This window comes from Arachis stenosperma, chromosome 1 (genome assembly GCF_014773155.1).
Source record: "Arachis stenosperma cultivar V10309 chromosome 1, arast.V10309.gnm1.PFL2, whole genome shotgun sequence".
Taxonomy (NCBI): domain Eukaryota; kingdom Viridiplantae; phylum Streptophyta; class Magnoliopsida; order Fabales; family Fabaceae; genus Arachis; species Arachis stenosperma.
In genome coordinates this window covers 118,440,764-118,462,773 of record NC_080377.1, presented here as the reverse complement: position 1 = coordinate 118,462,773, position 22,010 = coordinate 118,440,764, and the positions used below count along the sequence as shown (strand labels likewise).

The following is a 22,010-nucleotide window of genomic DNA, read 5'->3' as shown; positions in this document are numbered from 1 at the left end:
GCATCAACCCCCCTTTAGTAGGTAATGGTTGAGCTGATAACATCACATTGGGGTTCAAGTCATAGCAAGATCATACAACCTTCTTCCATAAAGAACACTCCTCTTTTGAAAAGTGCCACCACCACTTGTAAAAGAGTGCAGTGTTTATAACCACGGCATCACCGTACCCCCAACCCACCCTCCTTTTTAGGGGCTTGAACCACTTCCCACTTAACTAGCGCCAAACCATTTCTACCTTCCTCCTTGCTCCACAGTAATCATCTTTGCAACGATAACAACTTTTCTACCATAGCCTTTGACATCTTATACAGGCTCAGATAGTACACTGACAAGCTATTCAACACAGATTTAATAAGGACTAACTTACCCGCTTTATTTAGCACTTTTGCCTTCCACAAACTGAGCTTCTCCTTAACTTTATCAATTATCGGTTTCCAAGTCCTGACTAACCTTGGGTTTGCTCCTAGAGGAATGCCAAGATACCTGACTGGAAGGTTAGCCTCTTTACATCCCAATAAGTTGCACATGTTGTAAGTCCACTGTTGTTCACAGTTGATTGGGATTAAACTTGATGTATCAAAGTTAATAGTTAACCCTGACATCACCTCAAAATCCCTTAGCAACCTGGCATAGTTTATGACTGTCTCCTCCTCTGGTGGACAGAATAATATAGTGTCATCTGCAAATTGGAGATATAACAACTCTATATTGTCCTTACCAACCAGCATCGACAAAATCTGTTTCTGACTGCCTCTCCTACCATCCTATGCAAAGCATCAACAACCAGAACAAACAAAAAATGGGTCACTGGATCACCTTGTTTCAAACCCCTTTTCATATTAAAAGGTTTATATAGTGAGCTATTTATCAGGATCGATATAGACGTTGTACCAACATACTCCTTAACCCATTCCCTCTGTAACACCCTACCACACAGAGCTTTACGCTTAAGTCGTAAAACATAGGTGGTGTGGTATTACAACCTCTAAGATAAAAAAATATATATGTACGTATAATAATTGAAAAAATGTAGTATACTAGGAGCCTCGAAGAATAGGTAAAACAAAATCGTAAAAATTAAAAGCACAATGCTCAAGAATAAGGATTATTTGCGTACGAAGAAAGCTAAAGTTCATATATATATATACACACACACACACACACACACACACACACACACACACACGCACACACACACACACACACACACACACACACAGAGAAAATGAGAATAGAGGGTCAAGAGTACAAAATAATAAGCTCCTAACTCAGCCTGCGAATCTAAGGCTAGCCGGAGAATATTTACATACATAAGTAAGAAACCCATAACCCAAAATAGATAAAGGTAACCTTAGTTCTCCATAAACCTCTATGAGGTGCAAAAGTAAATGTTAAGATTAAAGATAAAGTTGAGAATGATAAGATTTGATTTGCGATGTGACTATTGTAACAACCCAAACCACCCGCTAGCACGATATTGTCTGCTTTGGCACACAAGGCCTCACGGTTTTGCCTTTGACGATAGGAATGATAGCCGAAGCCCCCACACTCACTTGTCAAAATGCGTCATGCTAGGAAGAGGTATCCACACCCTTATAAGGCATGCTTCGTTCCCCTCCCCAACAAATGTGGGACCTTACAATCCACGCCCCTAAGGGAGCCCAGCGCCCTCTCTGGCATATCGATCCGGGCTCCATCTTTGATATTATTTGTAACAGCCCAGACCACCCGCTAGCACGATATTGTCCGCTTTAGCACACAAGGCCTCACGGTTTTGCCTTTGACGATAGGGATGATAGCCGAATCTCCCACACTCACTCGTCAAAATGGTCATGCTAGGAAGAGGTATCCACACCCTTATAAGGCATGCTTCGTTCCCCTCTCCAACAGATGTGAGACCTTACAACTGTATTGAGAGGTAAATGTTGAGATTGGTAATGACCGAGTATGGCCGGAATGGTCGAGATGCCAAGGTCTGGGTGTGATCCCGCTTGCGTATTAACTTGAAAATCTTATCCGATGGCAAGTTAAGGACGGAGGATCCCCTTCCTTGTCGTGATAGGGATGTGGGGAAGGTGGAAAGTCATTCTCCTTCGTATTGTTTTCCCACATTCTTCTCTGGTTGTAAGGTGGAAAAGCACACTCCTTTGATGTAGAAATGTACTCTCCTTCGTGATATCTCCATGAGAAGGTAGAAAGGCACTCTCCTTCGTTAAAGTTCCTCTTGAAGATGCGCAACCTAGAGACAAATGTCTGAGTTAGCTACCAGATGTGACGGGTTCTGGCAGTTTAACCGACACCTGAGCTCACGGCCAGTAGGATTGACATACATCATATGCATATGTTTGAATTGCTTGCTTGTGTTTTAATTGGTCTTGCCTATTTGATTATTATCCTTACTTGCTAAACTTGCTACCTACTGTAATTGTATTCTACTTGTGTTTCTCTTTGTCTGTCTTGCTTGTCCGGGTGACTCAATTGGTGTTCTAGAGAATTTTGGAGGATGGAGATAAATTTTGGACGGATTTCGCTAGAGTTTAGTTAAGTTTAAGAACCTTAGAGGACCACCATGATTATGACTCTCATCTTTAAATCTTTAATTCTTATAATCATGAGTATCGAAGTTTTAGGATTGTCTTTGGCTTTTCCGGGACCTTATATCTTATGTATGCGGCACCATTACCATGCTGAGAACCCCCTGTGTAACACCCCATTACCCAAAGCCTTACCTCTAGCCGTAAAACAAATGATAACGAAGTGCCAGGATTGTTCTAAAGCTCATACATTAATAAATATAGGAAGAAATAGTAATACTAGGAGCCCAATGAAGGAATAAAATTCAAAATCACATAAGCGGGATTTCAAAGCGTGAAGCGTTCACACACGATAACTAAAAGCGTAGAGACTCAAGATACAACATGAGACTTAACATAATAATAATAATAATAATAGTCAAGATAGATATCCATAAGTATGATAACCATAGAGTACTAGCCGCAACCCGCGAAGTTTAGGCCGACTAGTCATAATACAGATATAACAGAGTTTTTGAGTTAAAACAGATTATACAACTTATCTCTCAAAGTAATCCTCTAGGGCAACAGAGTATAAGTACACAAGTGAGAGAAACTACAACCTAATAACCAAAATACAAGATAATAAAGGATCCTCCGCTTTGTCACCATCCGCAAACTCACCGACTTGGGTTGCGACTTGCGTTTGAAAAACAACAACAACATATGGTATGAGAACCGGAGGTTCTAAGTATGGTAACAATGCCCAATATATAAGATATAAGGTTCCGGGATGTCAAAGGCAATCCTAGAACTTCATACCAATAAGATATTCAAGCTTAACGAGATAAATAACTTAAACCATAAACAAGTAAACAGGGTTATCTTTCTTAGGGAGTTTCTAACTAAAACCAAACTGCACCGTTATATCCCACAGCCTTTGCCAACCTAACCTCTGTGCGATTCCATCACCACTGCCTTCTGATCCTCCTTAACACCAGACAAACACAAGTATATGCAAACAAGTAATACACAGGTAATATTCATGTATAGCAAGTAATTCAAGAAGCAAGTAGGCATATTATACATTTAGGAAAACTGCAAGTAATCAAAGCAAATAAGCAGATAAGAGATGCATATGATGAATGCCTGTCCTATTGGCTCGTGATATCATTTGTCGGTCCATGAATGCCAACCCGACACATCTTTTTGGATGTAGCTTTTCTGCCACGCTAGGAATATAGTGCCCTACACACTCTTACAGCAGAGAATCTGCTACGTCAGGGATATAGTGCCCTACACACTATTGACCTACGGATATAGCGCCAGGCACACTCGCATGCATAACCCAAGGATATAGTGCTTGGCACACTCTTGCAGCAGAAAAGGTTATTAATCATAATTCAATCCCAGGGATATAGAGCCCTACACACTATCGTACTTAACCCAAGGATATAGTACCTGGCACATTCTCAACATTCAACAAGATCATCAGTCCTCTCTGAGTTCTGATCATACTTAACCCAAGGATATAGTGCCTGTCACACTTTCGTTCATACTTATTCCATTAACCATAAAGATTCATTTTCAAGTTTCAATCTCATCATCCATCATCAATATCTCAAGTTCATCATCAACCCGGCTCTCTGTTAGATCACAAGACAAAACCACCCAACTGACATACCATGCCTAAGTAATCGTCTTCTAGAACCCGTATATAAATCTATTATTCTCAAGTATATCCCATCTATACTAGTCATAGGGGCCTAACTACTATCCACAAGTCTTAAGGAAAAGTTAAGGGAGTTTGGAAAGCTAGAGAGTCCTTAAAAGTGAAGAAAAACACATTTTCAGTAAAACAGGAGTCACGCGTACGCGTAAGCCACGTGTACGCGTGGAAGTGCATTTCTAAAAGATCACGCGTACGCATACGCGTGGATGTATTTTCCTTTGCTCGCGTACGCCTGCACATTTCTTGTGTACAAGAGATACCAAACCCAAAAGGGTTGGTCGCGTCACATGCAGATGGTCACGTACGCATGCTGTATCAGACCCAGAAAAATCAAATGTTGTAGAATTTCAGTTTGAAACACCAAACTTTAAATGCTCATAACTTCCTCTACAAAACTCTGTTTCCTCCAAACTTTATATCATTTAAAGCTGTTGAAATCATATTTAATTTGAGAAGAAAACCAATCAATTCTGAAAACTGAGGCTCAAGTTATGATCCGCCAAAGTTCTCCAAAATCAAGTTTTACACAAAAACATCAAAGTTCTCTAATTTCCAAATTCCATAACTAAACCAAACCAAAACATATCCAATCCATCACAAAATACTACCACACACTACAATGTACCATTCCATATCATTTTTATTAATTTCAACACATATTCCACTCATTCTCTTCCAACTCTTCCCATCACAAATCTAACACAATTCACAACTTCCAAATAAAAATATCAATATTAACTAATTTACATAATTCAACCATTCATAAATCTCATCCATCCTATGACATCTTCAATCCTCATAAGTTACATCATTCAATACCAATATCAATGCCCAACATCATTTATTAACAATAACATCATAATATCATCAAAACCATCATATTCATCAAAATCAACATGCATCATCAATCCACAATTTTCAAGAACCAACCTAATCCTATCCTAAGGTCCACTAGTCTAAGTGTCTAGAAATATTACATATTACATAAAGAAAACCAAAATCATACCTTAGCCGATTCCCAATATGCCCCAAAATACCAAAAATTGGATCCCACAAGCTTTCAATCACAACCAAGCCACCAACACAAATCCGAATGCTTCCAAATAGTCAAGACAACTCCAACAAGCACCAAAACTCAAACTTAGCCAACAAGATTAGGGAAAAAATTCAACAATATACCAATGCTAGATCACCCCTAAAAAGACAAAATAAAAAAATCTATTAAAAAACTATAACAAAAAATGCACAAAATCTAGCGCAGAAAACTGGAGCTTGATTTTTGATCTCTTACCAACAATGCCTAGCTATAAACGAATATCTCGATGAGAGGTTCATGTGACCGCGAATGGCTTGTCAATCGGAGTTTCGTAGCTCAAGTTATGACTCTCAGAAGATGGTGATGAATAGTACCACCCTCCCCTCTCTCTCAAAATTGCGTTTCTCTCTCTCTTTGGTGGTGAAATGAGGATGTAAATCCTCATTAAAGGTCTTATATAAGTTGGACTTGGGTCCAACTTGGGGCCGGTCCAACCTGTTAGTGTTTTAGGTCTATTTGGCCCATTTTGGATCAAAATCTTTAAGATTAGTGCCCGGTTTTCAACTTTAACTATTTTCTTAAGTTTTTCTATTGTTTTCATTATTCTTACACAGTACCAGACAGACTTAAGCTGGTACTATCGACTAAATTACCGGTACACATTTTTATGCACTTTTCGCAAAAAATTATTTTTTCCAACTCAAAAAATTCTATTGAATTCAAATTTCACATTTATATTTTTAAAATATCATTTCTATATTTTTGAACCTATTCTGGGTAATTAAATTATTATTTTATTAAAGCGTTTACTCTGGTTCATACACCCTGTTCTCATTCCATATGGATATTTGTGTTTTTCAGATGCAGGTCGAGAGGCACCTTACTAGGCGTTTAGAGTTCTCTGCAGCAAAGTGGATCTTTTGGGGATACTATATTTTGTTTTATCTACATATGTGCTCTTGTATATCACTCTCCTTATGCACATGTATATGTTTTACTTTTGCACCTCATAGAGGTTTATGGAGAACTAAGGTTACCTTTATGTATTTTGGGTTATGGGTTTCCTACTTATGTATGTAAATATTCTCCGGTCAGCCTTGACTTCGCAGGCTGATTTAGAAGCTTGTTATTTTGTAATCTTGACCCTTTATTCTTGTTTTTTGTATATATATATATATATATTGCGCTTTTTACTTTTGGAAAAAAGATAGATATGTCCCTAACTTTTTAAATTTTTTACAAATATATTCCTGACAAAATTTAAATACAAAAAAGTCTCTGACTTTAACAAACGGAGGACAATTTAGTTCTTCCGTCTATTTGCCTCTTATACACCAAACAGAACTGGCTGACATGGCTGAAACGGTGTCCAGGTGTCCATTACAGTGCCACGCTGGAAGGGAAATAAAATTTGAAGGACAAATAAGTCCTTGACGTCATTTTGCAAATAAAATTTGAAGGACAAATAGGTCCATGAGAATTTAGTTCATTATACTTTTATTATGCTTCTATTATGAGAATTTAGTTTATAAAATTATGCTTGTATTTTGAAATCTAGTTAACTTGTTGTATTATACAATTTAAATTATTTGTATTAAAATTGTAGAAATTGGGCTTTTTCTGTTTCTACTTTTTTTTCTTAAATTGCATTAGTTTAGATTTAGTGCATTTGAGTATTATATTAGAATTTGTTAAAATACATTAGTTCAGTTTTTATCATACCAGTGGCATTAGTTAGCATCAGTTCATTTATGCATCAAGTTAGCATTAGTTCATTTGTGCATCATTCATGTATTAAGTTAGCATTAGTGCAATTGTATATTATATTAGAACTAGTATTTTTATCCATATTAACATTACGAGAATATTTTTTTTTTTTAAATTATAGTTCACTTTGTTCTAACAGTATAAATTATGCATGGCACAAAAGATTTATAAAATCAAACTACTTTTACAAAAAAGTCGTAAGTTGACAAAAGTCTCTGGCTAAGAAGACCAAGATATCTGCAGATAAAAAATTAAATAATAAGATTTTTAGTTATTATTTTTATATGAAAAAGTTTAATTTTTTATTAATAATTAATTTTAGCATTCGTTATCTAAAATTTAAAATAATTTAATGTGTATATTTTTACATTTAAAATATTTTAATTGTAAAAAAATATCGCATGATATATTTTGATTTGTCAAATTACTAATATAAAATATAATTTTATATAGAGTAAAAATAGTAGAGAGAAATAGAAAAATGGAGAGAGGTAGATGAGAGAATTTAGAAAAGGAGTTTATTAATTTTGAAAAAAAAAAATTCTCTCAATTTTAATAAGAGTGTCATGTGACACATTTGATTATTAAATTAGATAGTAATATATGATACATAATATAAGTATATTTCAATTAGATAGTAATATATGATATATATAGAAGCATAATGAACTAAATTCTCAAGGACTTATTTGTCCTTCGAACTTTATTTGCAAAATGATGTCAAGGACTTATTTGTCCTTCGAACTTTATTCCCCTTCTAGCGTAGCACCGTAACGGACACTTGGATACCGTTTCAACCACGTCAGCCAGTTTCGTTTGGTGTATGAGAGGCAAATAGACGGAAAGACTAAATTGTCCTCCGTTTGTTAAAATCAGGGACTTTTTGTATTTAAATTTTGTAAGGGATATATTTGTAAAAAAATTTAAAAAGTCAGAGACCTATCTGTCTTTTTTTTCCCTTTATTTTTTTAGGATTTTATTTTACCTATTCTTCAAGACTCCTAGTATACTACGTTCTTTCAATTATTATATATATATATATATATATATATATATATATATATATATATATATATATATTAGAGTTTGAAATGCCACACCACCTCTATTTTACGACTTAAGCGTAAAGCTCTGTGTGGTAGGTTGTTACACCCTCCATCTCCAACAAAAGCCCATCTTTTGCAGCACAATATCCACAAAACTCCATTTTACCCGATCATAAGCCTTCTGAAAGTCTAATTTAATGATTGTCATTTTCTTCTTCCTCATCTTTAACCATTGCACTGTTTCGCATGCAATAAGTGCCATGTTATGTATTTTTTGACCCTTCACAAATGCACTCTGAGTCTCTCCTTGGCATCACCGATCTCATCCTTCTAACCATCACCTTGGATATTACTTTATATATGCAACCGACCATGCTGATCGGCCGGAGGTCTTTGATCTCCTAGGATCCAGTGTACTTAGGTGCAAGGGCCACCCAAGTAATATTGGAATCAAAAGGCAACCTTGATGACTGAAAGAAATCCAGTACAGCTTCATGAACTCTGCACCAATCTCATCCCAGTACTTCTTAATGAAATTCATATTATACCCATCACTTCCTTGAGCCTTAGATGATTCACAATCCCAAATAGCGTCTCTAATCTCCTCCATTGTCGGTATTCTCTCCAATGCTACCGACTCTTCTTCATAAATCCAATTTACCAGTCCGTTCTTAAATCCAACAACCGGTGACCTCTCCTGATGATACAAATTTTTATAAAACTCTCTAATAGCAATCTTGATCCGAGCTTGATTTCTTATCAACCTTCCGTTAATTATCAAAGCATCAATTATATTGTTCCTCCGTCTTGCCGATGCCAAGTTATGGAAGTACCTAGTGTTTTTATCCATATCCTTCGCATGCCTGAAGCGCGACATCTGCTTCCATTGTATTTCTTTTCTCACATACCACTGCTTGCAATAGCTTACTAGAGCCTTCCTTCTAGCTTCTACTGTACCATCATAAACTCCATTTTCAGCCATCTCATCTATCTTCCTGATCTCCTCCTCAAAGCACTGAATTTTCTTATCCATGTTACCAAATTTATCCTTATGCCATCTCCCCAAAGGCACCGTTAGAGCCTACAACTTATCTGTGAACTGGACCTCCCCAAGATTCTTTCGTTCCTCTCTGACCATTCTTAGGAAACATTCATGTGTAAACCAGGAATCTAAGCTCTGAAAAGGATGTGGACCACCTCTGGATATGGTATTCTCAACTATGATTGGGCAGCGATCTAACAAACGTCTTGGCCCACCTTTTAAACGAATCTCCGAAAACTTCTCAGTCCATTATACACTCACTAAAACTCTATCAATACGACTGCAAGAGCGGTCTCTAAACTATGTAAATTTACAATCATTCAATGGTAAGTCCACTAACTACATATCTTGAATTCAACTCTTAAATTCTTCTGCAGATGCTGTCAACCTGTCCTGACATTTCCTCTCTTCAAACTGTATAACCTCATTAAAATCACTTACGTAGCATATCGGGACTTGACATAAGCCAGCTATAAAGCTCAGTTCCTCCCACACAACAAGTTTTTTCACTCTAATATATATGAGGACCATAAACCAAACAGAAAGCACAACAAAATTCATTTTTTAATAAGATCCCTTCAACACATAACCATCTCTCTCCTTTGTAACAGTTATTCATTCTAAATAGCATGTCATCACAAAATAACAACAGACTCTCGGACATGCCTTTCGATCCTACAAACTCCTACCCCACCACATCGCTTCCCCAGATACGTACTATATCAAACTTAGTCACAACTAGCATTTTAGATTCAACCAAACCTAACATATTTAGTTTTTGTTTCTTTTTGAGTTCTTTTACCATACTGAACTTTTCAGCCCCCCGTAACCCTCTAAATTTCCAAGATATAAAAATCATTTTAAAACTTCGTTACACACCTTTTTGAGTTTTTTTTTTCGGTCTACATCTTCGTGCCTTTTCTTTCTGCTTTGCTAACCTCCTCTTTTGAGCTAACGCTTCATTCTGTTCTTATAAAATCATCATTATATTGTCATCTTCGTTGTACTGCACTGCTCCAGATTCAACAGCCAATTCTCATGCCTTGCTATTTTCGAGCATCTGCCCTTCCTTTTTGGAACCCTTTCCATTACTGATCTCCTGTTGTCCAGCGTCAATATCTATGCCCGCCCCAGTCTTGCCACTGCCCTCATCAATCCTCGCAGCAACCAAGGTCATACCATCCTCTAGTGCACCTTTACCATCTTCAAGGAACTCATCCCGGAAGCCCACAACCTTTTTCCCAGGCACCGAACTAGTCTCCTCGATATCTCCGTCAACCCCGTCTTCACTAGAGGGACCGAGTCCCACCGTTGCCGGCGGTGAGTTCTCAACAAGCATATGACTGCGACTTGTTGGCTCAAGCACGCCCGTGCGGTTCCCCGCCACAAAACCTGCGGCACCGTCATCTCCCCAGCTGTGTCCTTGCTCACCGTCACAGTGGTCTCCCTTGCTTCGTGGACTGGCCACTCCATCAGCATCCAGGTTCTTCTCTTCGTCCTGGTCATCAGCAGCGGCGCACAACACAGCATTCGTAGAGCAGCAACCCGGATGGATCCTAACCCGACCCGGACGCATGAGCCTGCCTTCCGTTTTCCCCTCAGCATGTTATGGGCCTTTGTTTAATAAAAAGCAGCCCATTCTCCTTCCTTCAGCACATGTGACACCCACCGTTTTCTTGGGCCAACAAATGAGCCTGTTTTGGTTAAATTTTTTTCCCCAACCACACCCTTTATTCAGCGCATCATTATTATATCCCCAACTAACCCTTTTCTATGATTCAGTATTATTAACCAAATCATAATATCCCTTAAAATCAGCAATTCCCTCTACATCAGTACCATCCGTATCCCTTGGAATTTGAATTTGAATTAATTTGCAATAACTCTATTCATTCAATATGTTTTCAGGAATTACTAATCTATCCTTTTCAGCTTCTTCCTCCCTTGACATCGCCATCACCAACTCAACCACCGAATCTCTGCTTACCACTGGCACTATCGAACTGCTAGCACCTAAGATCTTGCATGCTTTTGGGGAACAAGGTTTATCTATCTCCTCAAGCTTACACTGCAATCTAAAACTCTCGTGGCCATCCTCTTTAACTAGGACGTCAAATCCACTAATACCAATTATGATGTGAATTCACTCGTTAATTATGTCCATAATACAAGTATCAATTTGTACCCGTGCCACACTGAATGAGAGGCATGATTCCATGACTTTGTCACATCCAACCACTTCTTTCCATTGTCTTCTTATCATCTTGAACATCTCTGTTAATCACGTATACAAGGGAACACCGAATCACTCTAACCATACCCTTCGAGTTTTGCTACGCTCCTCTTCATCCCATCTCCACACACTATCAAAAAACTTAAGGAGATTGTTCATTTTGAACGTGTAGACTTCTTCAGCACTGAAAATACTATCAAAAGTCAGGAATGCTTTGTACGCTCCTAGTTCTCGTACTTCCACCACTTGAGGCAAATTCTTACCGATTTTAGTCTTCAAATACTTATAGTCAATAGCCTTTGTCGTTTCGCCTATTAGACTCCTCTATAACCAATCCAAATTCTCTTTTGCCACAGGTACTTCCATCTTCTTCTTCTATCCATTGTCGTGCGGGTCTCCTTTATTTTCCTCTTTCCTCAACTCTTTCACATTTCTCCCTGCAACCCTTTGGCTCTCTTCATGTTGAGGTTGAAGCTTGATAGTATTCTGAACGTTATTTGTCTTATGATGTCTCTGCGTATTCTTCACTTCATTTGTACGTCAATACTTAGCTTCTCCTATTGAAACAATCTTGCCTCGTAACCTCATTCTATTCATTTTTGCAATAGTCTTCATAGCTCTACCTTTCATTTTATACTGGAAGAATGCAAAAATGCATAACACTCTTATAATTATTAAATAAGTTATAGAAGATAACTAAGAAATTAATCCTTTATTTATGAGAAGATATGTTAAAAATTTTATACACACATCTATATTAAAAATGTTATTTATATATTAAAATTAACAACTAAAATTAGTTATTAATGTATTTATGTATAAATACATATGTAATTTAATTTATTTTTAATATATATTTATATTTTAATATGTATTTTATACTAATAATTAACTTTAACGGCTGATTTTGTTGTATATGCATGTAACATAGTCGATATATATATATATATATATTCAATTCATACATCATGTTCTCTAACAGTTCTAACTGTCTAGACAAAATAAAGAGCATAATGTCACTCATGCATGACGACTATATATAAATATACTTAATTGCGTCTATTTTTCTTTCATTAGATTAATGAATTGGCGTTGGTTTATATAATATAAATAGACTTATATATGAACCCGCGTATACCTCGGATTCCGGTAATCTAATTCAAATATAATCTATATAAAAGTGAATGAATCTTTTTTGAACTTAGAAGGATAGTTTGGTTTATTGTTGCTCCTTTTTGCAGAAGCGTGCGCGATGAACGGATCGAATTCAGATAGACATGCAGAAAGTTGTAATTCGCAATTCAATAAAAACACCACTGGGTTAGCTTTACCAGGCCACCTACTTTTTTTAAGCTGCTTTTGTATACAATACTAAGTTTTAAAAGTGATTCACTTTTTCTTCTTTTAGAGTGTGTTTGGATGTATGATGAAAAATAAGAAGAAAGAAAAGGAGAGAAGAGAAAATAAGAGGAAAGAAAATAGAAGGAAAAGTAGATTTTTTTATATGTTGTTTGGATGAAGAGAAAATGAATGGAAAGAAAATAGAGAGAAATTTTTCATTTGTTTGGATAGAAAGAAACTAAGAAGAGAGAAAATGAAAATATAGTAAATTTACGTTAATACTCTTTTTATATTATATATAAATTATACATTACTAATGTATTTAAGTTATTTTTTTTAAATAAAAAAAATGAGTTATTCAATTTAACGTTCAACATTTTAATATATTATTTTTATAAATATTTTTTTTATTGTCTTCCTTGTTCAATGATTTTTAAATGCTATAACAAAAAAAACTAACTCTATATTTTTTTGTCAAAAATTATATAATAAAATAATACACAAAAATCATAAACAACTTAAAGGAGGGTATATAAGTCATTTTGCTATTGATTCTCTTTCCTTCTCCAGTTTTCTTCGTATATCATGGGTGAAAAAAATTAAATGGGCCCCACGCAACTTTTTTCTTTTCCATCCTCTTTTCTCTTCCATCCAAACGACGTAAAACCAAGTTTTCCATTCATTTTCCGTTCGAAAGTTTTCTTTCTTTTTATTTTTCACAGATCCAAACAATGTGTTAGTTTATCAAATTTTATAAGAAACGTGATCATGGGGTTTATAATTGAGTCACATATGCAAGTTATTCTTGCATAGTGAGTTTTGTGAAGGGTATAACTCATTCTATTTAGGGTTAAGTTTATCTTCGTCGTCTGAGATAAAATAAGTATAGATCGACTTCAAAAGAATTGGCGACACTAAATATCTACAAAGGCACTCTAAAATAAATAAGAAGGAGATAAATATAGTGTATATTTAAAATAAATAATGTACTTTTTTTTATACTTAAAGTTTTGAATTTTATAGAGTATAAATTGCAAGTGAACGTGTTCTAAATAGTTACCTTTATTGGCCTATTCTTTAAGTAAATTATGCATATCATTCTATGACTTTTTTCTTTAAATTAGTCCTGATTATTCGTTTGTAACAGATATTCGTATTTATCAGAAGTAATAAGAAGTAAAATATGTTAAAAAAATATGTTGACGTGTGTTGGAATTGTCATTTATAGGTTTTGATGGTTAAGCTATAAGTAAGGGATCATAATCTCTAGACTTGATTTGTGGTATTTTTTTAAAGAGCCATTTAAATAAAAATGTCTAAAATATTTTTTAATAATTAAAATTTAACACATATAATTAATTAAATTGTGTTATTTTTATTAAAATTAGATCAAATAAATTAATTTAACTGAAAAAATAATAAATCAAATCTTAAAATAGTCTATATTAATATTATTTTTTATAAAAGATAACTACAATACTCTTAAATTTTCTTTTGTTGTTCATTGTCTAATATGTTTAATTTCTTATTCATATGAATAATAAGAAAATGAAATAATTTAGTGTAAGAATAAACTTAGTAGAAAGGACAGATAGCAGTTGGATGAAGCTAAGGAGGTGTAGCTAAGAATATAATTAAGAAGAATGAAATGATGAGGTGATTAAGGACAAGAAAATTTATATGTAGCGAACAAAAGAAGGGACAATAATAAAATAGAAAGAGAGAGTCGTTGAGGACTTTTTTTCTCATTCTAAAGTGGCCGATACGACAATAGCGATACGACAAGATTCTTGTATAAAGTTGTAAAGCTTGGCAGAACACGACACGACGGTGCCTTTTTCTCTTCTCAATCTCGACAAACCCAACTCTTGCTTTCTTTTCACTTAAATATCACATATTATTCTCTTCTCTCTCATTCTTTAATCTCAATCCTGTCTTTTACCATTGGATCATGATCGTATGTATGCATGTATGTATGACCATCCAAGTATATGTACTTTCACATTATTCATCATCTTTTGATAAATAATTAAAAAATTCTTTCTAGATTCATCTCATTCTGATTTCAACTATTCTATACTATTTTTGAAAGAAAAAGACGTCACGTGTAATCTGTGCCCAACCTAGTACAAGATAAATTAGGGTTACAATAATAAGGGCCAACCGATTAAACACATTTTTATGGTCTAGTTTATTTGTAAAAAGTAGGAATATTTTGTGCTCTATATTATATATAGGGCGCACGTAACCTGCCGGCCTTGCTTCCTTTTAAATATGAAGATATATTGTTTTAAAATACACACATATATATCATTTTAGTATATTTATATTTTTCTGATTACGGTGGTTATAATATTTTAAAAAATATGGTTAAAATTAAAATATTTTTATTATTTAACAATATATTTTAAAAATATTATTAAAAAACTATGACTAAAATAAAAAAAAATAATTTTAATATTATTTTATACCCGCCGTTATAACTAGTATAAATATAGACATAGTAAAATCTATCTCACTCTATATATATATATATGAAAACTTTAGATAAACTAAAGCTTTTTTATTAAAACTATTTCATATCAGAATTTAATTTTAACGTGATTGTTAACCTGTGCATCAACCGTGCTAATAAATGAGAACACATGTGTGGTCACAAGTAGACGACGAAGTGTGCCTCAAAATATGTTTTAAGGTGAAGTTGATAGTTGAGAGTCGTTAAATAAAATCACCGGCTCTTAACTATCAACTCCACGTGAAGTCGACTGCAGCTGAGTTTCTACCCATGTTTTAATTGATATCATTTATTCTATAAACCCTATAATCTAAATTGGTGTTTTAGGGGAGTATAGATAAGATTATTAACATTCATCAAGACGTCTATGGTATACACCAAATATGTTTATCTTTGATGAATGTATCCACAACCATAATTTCGAATTCAGATTCCAAACCCAACATTTGTTGTCAGAAGAGGACATATACCGACACATGCAACGAAACCCACCCAAATGTATATGGGAAATTTTCGGCTTTACAATGAAATGACATTTTTTACACTCCGAAATTACGAGATTACAAGTCATTTTTTACCTTTTATATTGTTACGTTGGATACTTCAAATTTAATTTTGTAGTTTCATAGAGCTAAATATAAAATTAGACTAAGGATCGGAATCAACCGCCGTATAAAGCTTAAAAGAATGCATAAAGTAGTTTTTCTTTTTGACTAAAATGGCTAAAATTAATTCATTGCACCAACTTGCTATCCAATTGTCCCATGCAATTATGGAACGAACATTCATCATTGTTTTGTTCTGCTTTCTTTTACTTTTTTCATAGGTGAAATGCCGTAATTAGATTTCTCAACTAATTAAGTGCACTGCACTAGTAATTTATTACCCTTAAATAAAAAATAATTAGTTGGCTTATTATGTGTCCTTTATTATCAATTTGTTTCCGGTGATATATTATTGCTTTATAAAGAAGACATTGTTATTCATACACGACATCCTTTCCTCTTCTTTTTATTTCCGTAAAATTTTGTCATCCTATTAATTCCTTACATATTATTATATGGCAGAAGTACAAAATAGATTGTCCCACAACGAATAATAATGCAAAGACAAAATTCACAAAACATTGAGAGAGAGAGAAAAGCTATTCATAATGAGTTGTTAGAATGATTATGCTTAGAAAAAGCCAAGATGACATACATGATATGCATGAAAAACCGAGCAATGTTATTTCCACAATTATTAAAAAGGAGTCTAACAATAATTATGATGTGTAGGTAGGCCATGCGTTAAGTTCATTTTTCTTGTGACTTAAATTTGTATAAGATATATATTAATATAGTTTGGCGAAAATTTCTATATGTAGGGCAAAATAAGTAGAAGAGTAGCATAATGTGATGGGAAGTAAAAAGGACGTAACATAATGGAGTGGGGGAGGGAGATAAATGAGAACACGTGCAGCAGGGTAGAAGACTTTGAATGAATGTATGTATGTATGTATGTATGTATGTATGTATGTATATGGTGGATGGAGGAGTCAACATGTTAGTGCATTGAGTGATGGGGCGGCCCCTTGTTGAGTAGCGTTGAAAACAGGATTGCATTCAGAATTCAGGACTTCAGGTGGTGGTTGTCACCAGTGTGTATGTGTGCAAATGCTTTTCTTTCTATCATCATATCGATCATATCACATATTAGCTTTTTTCTTTTAAATCAGGCCACCAAAAAGGTGACAACGACCCACCCACACCTCTACCTAGCTAGGAACATATATTCTTCACCTTCACCAAAACATTCATTATATTGTAGCCATGCCATGCCATGCCATGCCATGCCCCGTTTCTACGCTACTCGAAATTCAAATTACCTTATATTAGTACTACCATCTTTATATTCATGCTTTAATAATTTCCTTTTCAAGTATAATAATAAAGAAAAGTTTAGGGGTCAGCAGTTTTATTGAAATCTGGCCAGCAGTTAACCAGCAAAAGCAAACTGAATGATCTCTCACTCTTAGATGAAATCTCACACTATTGAAATCACTAATAATGACTAATTGATGGCTATAAATCACACAACTTGCTGCCCCTTAACACTCCTCTAATAATAATATGTTTCTTGTGCCTTTAAAATTGTTTCCTATTCCCATAATTTCGTTCTTAAGTAACATTTTCTGCCATCAAAATACTAGATGACTCCATTCCCTTCGTTCCTATCAGAACTCAACCACAGACCCTTCCCTCTCAGGTCTCATGTACCTTTTTTTTTTAAGAATAGAGAAATCATTATGCATTGAAGAGTTTTCTTTTTCTTAATAATATTAAAAAATTTTATTTCAGTATTAAAAACCTTTTGATACTGTTAAAGAAAAAAAAGGTGTAGCAGTGCAGACAACACAACTGAACTCTGACATTATTTATTTAGCACTGTGTATTGGACAAGAAAAGCTGAGGAAAGGACAGAACAATATAGGAATGCTCCCATTTTATTAATATCATCATTCTCCTTTTAATTAATAAATATACCTATGCTTACAAAAAAAAAGAAAAAAATTATAAAGTTTGTAAAAGCAAAAATTAAATAATCTTTTTTCTAAGAGGGAAAAAAGTCGACACCCATCTCCACTTTTAACGGTTTTTGTTGGTTCATCTACTAACGGTCTCTGTCTTTTCGCCGCCAAAGTGGTCTATTTACATTCCTGTAACCAAAAGCAGACGGATATTTACCAATCTTGCCCCCTCCCTGTCTTAATACTCTTCTGCCACCACTCTCACAGCAGCAGGCAGCCACTCCTCGGAGCTCTGGCGATCAGAGTAGCCGTCGTCTTCGAGCCTCACCACCAGCGAAGACTCATGGTCATTAGCGCTAGAATTTAAGGTTTTCTTCAGCTGGTGGAAGCTGGGAACCAACACTTTCTCCATCCATTCGGTAATGTTGGTTTGGCCTAGCCACACCCCACTCGCAATCTTCTCCAGAGCCCCCTCTTGTACTTCAATTGCAATCCCAATGGTGGAAAACCTTTTCGAGATGGAGGCAGAGAAACTGGCTCGAAGAAGGTCGAAATTCAACGGTTTGAACACAATGGCATCATCCACGGAATCCAACAGCTCACGGGGTACAGAGGCGGAGGGTGTCTGTAATCCTACATTGTGGAGGACATGGTTGTCTTCATGGTCCACTGTCAGGTCACTAGAATTGAGCGACCCGTCTCCTCTGTCTTCCTCTGTATCAGCAGCTTCATTGAGATCAAATGATAGACCTAAATTCAAATTTGTTTCCTTACGAGGCTTCAAGGACCTGTCTTCTTCAGATAACCAACTCGGTCTCCGTTTTGAGGCTCTCTTAGCTACTGAAAGACGAAGTTGCCAACCCCCTCTGGCTAAATTTGTAAGCTTTTCTTCGTCAAGTGGGGTGCCGTTGGACAGGTACCTAAGGTCCTCTGGCAACCAATTGGCAGTGAGGATAAACATGACGTTTCCAAGGCTAATTTCACGGCCGTGGGAATCCGGGAATCTACCTTGCTCCATGGCCCGTTTTATGCTCCCTCGAAGGAGGGCGTTGGCTTCATCGATGTCTTCGAGCATGATGACAGACTGCGGATTCCTTCTAATGGCCTCTGCAATTCGATCGAGTGCTGTTTTCCCACGGAGATGGACATCGGAGTCTCCATCTCCACGCCGTTGGGCAAGAGAGATTACAATTGGATTGGAGGAAGATACCAGCTCGGAAAGTGCTACTGCCATCTTCTTCTTGCCTACTCTGTCGGGACCCAAGAACAGCAACCACATATCACCCTTGTCTCCGACTTGGCGCCTTTTACCGTTGCCTAATTTACACTGGGTCACGGTGGTGGCAACTGCAGAAGCTGCATCCTGCTGCCACCACACTTTTTCTGTCAAACCCTTGAGGATCCTCTTGAAAGAGTCAGCATCGAGTAGTTTCTTGCTCTTTAATTCATCAAACTTGTCTCGTGTCTCGGAAGACATGCAGTTCAAGAAGTCATTAATGCGCTCTTTGTGAGTTTCTTCTGTACTGGTATCTGATTCCTTAGTTTGCCCAAGGACAAGCTCTGTTGTCACAAGACTCGGCTGCTGTCTGACTGCTGGTTCTGGTGGCTGAATAGGCACAGGATTTGGGTTCAGTTGTAAGGAGCTTCCGAGATTCTTGTTGAGTGGTATCTTGGGCTGAAGTTGGGCACCCAACAAGTTCATATTGCATAGGCCTCTCATAGAAAAAGGAATGGGAACAATTCTCTCTGTACTCAAACTTTGCTGATGAAATTTGGGATGTAGACTCAAGCAGGCATCCTGCCATTTCTTCTGCAATTCCTGTGTCCTCTTTTTCACATTCATTTCTTGGCCGTTGCACTATTAAAATACAAAGGAAAACATTTATATTTCCCATTCAGCTAACCAAAGTCATTGGGAAGTAAGTAAGCTCAAAAAGAAAAGATAAGAAATTTACCTGAGATTGGTCGACGACTTTAGCATTATCATTATTAGTTTTAGCCTTCTGCAACCACTGGGGAAGCGATGGTCGAGCTGCCTCTGATTTGGATTCGGCATCCAGTTTCTCGTTGTCCTTTAACATATCTGCTAGTTCCTGTTCATAGCTCTGGATGCATTGTGGGCAACAACCCGATATTCCTGCGGGTTCTGTGTTCTCAGAGGCGCGCCTGGGTGGAGCAATTGCCGTAGTTGGGAAGGGCTTCAACGGGGACAAGGATTCGATTGAGGTACCAAGGATACCGTTGGTCCCAAGCCTAGTTACAAGAAAATAAAATATATATGATTACACCATAGCAGAGCATGAAATGCGGGAACGAATAACCATGTTTGAAAGCCTAATCAAGTTAACTGTGCAAAGTACACTAAAAATAGAATGCTAAGTATAACAGCATTAGCATATCCGATAAGATTCTGTAAATTTTAAGCCCAAATTGATTCCATAAAAAGAATAATTCCGTAAAAACACGAGACACTGAGGCTAACTATCTCACTTGATCTTATAGCTAACATGGAAGATCACAGAAAAAGTGTTTGTAGAAGAAGAAAGAGAAGAATACCTAGGGAACATTCCAGGGAGGGGGGCTCTGCTGGTAATAGGAACAGCCTGAAGATCCCAATCATTCTCCATGGAAGGATGATAAACCTGGCACCTCAAGTATGTCTCACAGGTAGCAGTGCCCAATAACCACAGCCTTCCGGACCCGCCCTCACCGAACTTCGCCACCAGCCTCCCCATCTCCGCCACAGCAGCACGCCCCGCCTCCGCAACATTCGCCTGCTGCACGTGACCACCACCAACAGCACCGAACCCAACAGGCTGCTCCACCAGCCACTTCAAGTCACCTAAATTCACAAAAACGCCTCCAGAGCCCGTCGACCCAATCCGGGCCTCAATCATATCCCCCAACTCCTTCAACCTCGCCGGAATCTGCGCCCTCTCGGCGGGAAGCTCCTTCTCCAAATGAATCACGTGCGTATTCAACCCAACAATCCCGAGCGTACCTTCTCCCAGCTCCTTGCTCTCAATCTTCCTCAGAACCTCCCTCACCGTTGCCTCTGGCTCCGACTCACCCACCAAGATCGGGTTCCTCTTTTTCTTCCTCATCAATATATCCAAAACCCTCTTCACCTCCTCCCCCTTCTGCTGCGGCACCCCCAATTGAACACCGGAACCGGCACCGGCACCCGCTTGCTGCAGCCTTGGGTTCAAGTAAAGGCTCCTCCCCGCCGGAGCCGCTGAAGGAGCCACGGGAGAGGGGCGGAATCCAAGAGCTATCGGACTGGAATTGACCGCCGGAGACGCGGAATTGAGGGACTGTTCGATTGTGGCTTTCACGGCGGGGCTGGAGAAGCTTGCTTCGCGCATGACTCTGCTGACGCTTGGGTCGTCGAGGATGGATATGATGAGCTGCTCAAGCTCGACTTTGACGGCGAGGAGCGGCTGCTGCTGCTGCTCCGGGTAGCCGCGGCGCTGGTGCGCCTGTGCTCGCTTCAGCGCCGCCATGAGTGCGTTGGAGATTGGTGGCTCAGAGGAGGGGTTTGTGGTCTGGGAAGTGGGCAAGCGCTCGAGAGCAACGCTGAAGCAGAGCTCGAGTGCCCTGCACTGAAGAGGGTGCGATGAATTCGGGTGAGACTTTATGCAGGCCTGACGCAGGAATCCCGAGGGCGAGGCTAGGAGCGTGGCGGCCACGTGCAGCGGCGTTGTCTGGCCATGGTTGCGTCGGCCGGCCTCGGCGATGGAGTGGTTGAGGACGCCTGCCGCCTCGGGAGTTAAGGTCTGCTGGATGGTGCTCAATCCGGCTCTCATTTCGGAAATCTATGATGATGATGATGATTGTAAGTCTCCAGCTCAAAATTGAATTGGGGTAAGGAAAGGATATTATGGGAAGAAGGAAGAAGGAAGAAGGAAGAGAGGAAGGAGCCCCACAAGTTGTAGAGAAAACGAAATTAGTGTGTGGAGAGGAGAGGGGGATAAGAAAGAAAGAAAGAACACTTGAGAGTATTGACAAATTAGGATTTGCGGGTGCCTTGCCTTTGGCTAAACAATCAAAACAAGCTTTTTACAAACACAAACAAAATTCAACAAAGTAATACCCCTATCTATCTACTACTACTTTCCTTTTGCTATTGCTTCCCCGTTCAAACCAAAATATCAGATCCCTTCCTCCTCCTCCTCCTTCTTCACAACAACATCTTCTCCATTCCTTTTTCTCTCTCTATCCATCTCAATACAAGAACGAATAAGCCCTCAGAATAAATGGGTAAAGGTCCATAGAT

At 37.4% G+C, this 22,010-nt stretch overlaps 3 protein-coding genes across 3 annotated transcripts; all 3 read right to left on the bottom strand.

Annotated features, from left to right (window-relative positions):
- Positions 1-257: 257 nt before the first annotated feature.
- LOC130932400 (uncharacterized) lies at positions 258-8,356 on the bottom strand. The gene is made up of 2 exons (XM_057861723.1): positions 8,261-8,356; positions 258-764 (listed from the first exon to the last, which is right to left on the bottom strand). Exons 1-2 carry the CDS (start codon positions 8,354-8,356, stop codon positions 258-260), a joined length of 603 nt encoding a protein of 200 aa, XP_057717706.1.
- Positions 8,357-8,443: 87 nt separating this feature from the next.
- On the bottom strand, positions 8,444-9,127 carry LOC130932389 (uncharacterized). Its single transcript, XM_057861712.1, has one exon. It carries the CDS (start codon positions 9,125-9,127, stop codon positions 8,444-8,446), a length of 684 nt encoding a protein of 227 aa, XP_057717695.1.
- An 8,552-nt stretch (positions 9,128-17,679) lies between these two features.
- On the bottom strand, positions 17,680-22,010 carry LOC130968122 (protein SUPPRESSOR OF MAX2 1). The gene is made up of 3 exons (XM_057893217.1): positions 20,291-22,010; positions 19,690-19,987; positions 17,680-19,592 (listed from the first exon to the last, which is right to left on the bottom strand). The coding sequence occupies exons 1-3, from the start codon at positions 21,538-21,540 to the stop codon at positions 17,973-17,975; spliced, it is 3,168 nt and encodes a 1,055-aa protein (XP_057749200.1). The 5' UTR covers positions 21,541-22,010; the 3' UTR covers positions 17,680-17,972.

Bases quoted from the DNA above. Each gene is read 5' to 3' on its own strand.
- LOC130968122 (XM_057893217.1), bottom strand. From the start codon at position 21,540: ATGAGAGCCGGATTGAGCACCATCCAGCAGACCTTAACTCCCGAGGCG. The intron at 19,988-20,290 runs GTATTCTTCTCT...TCTTGTAACTAG, and splicing joins CTCCCTGGAATGTTCCCTAG to GCTTGGGACCAACGGTATCC. The intron at 19,593-19,689 runs GTAAATTTCTTA...GTATTTTAATAG, and splicing joins AAGTCGTCGACCAATCTCAG to TGCAACGGCCAAGAAATGAA.
- LOC130932389 (XM_057861712.1), bottom strand. From the start codon at position 9,127: ATGGATAAGAAAATTCAGTGCTTTGAGGAGGAGATCAGGAAGATAGAT.
- LOC130932400 (XM_057861723.1), bottom strand. From the start codon at position 8,356: ATGGCACTTATTGCATGCGAAACAGTGCAATGGTTAAAGATGAGGAAG. The intron at 765-8,260 runs GTAAAATGGAGT...TGCTTTGCATAG, and splicing joins TTCAGAAGGCTTATGATCGG to GATGGTAGGAGAGGCAGTCA.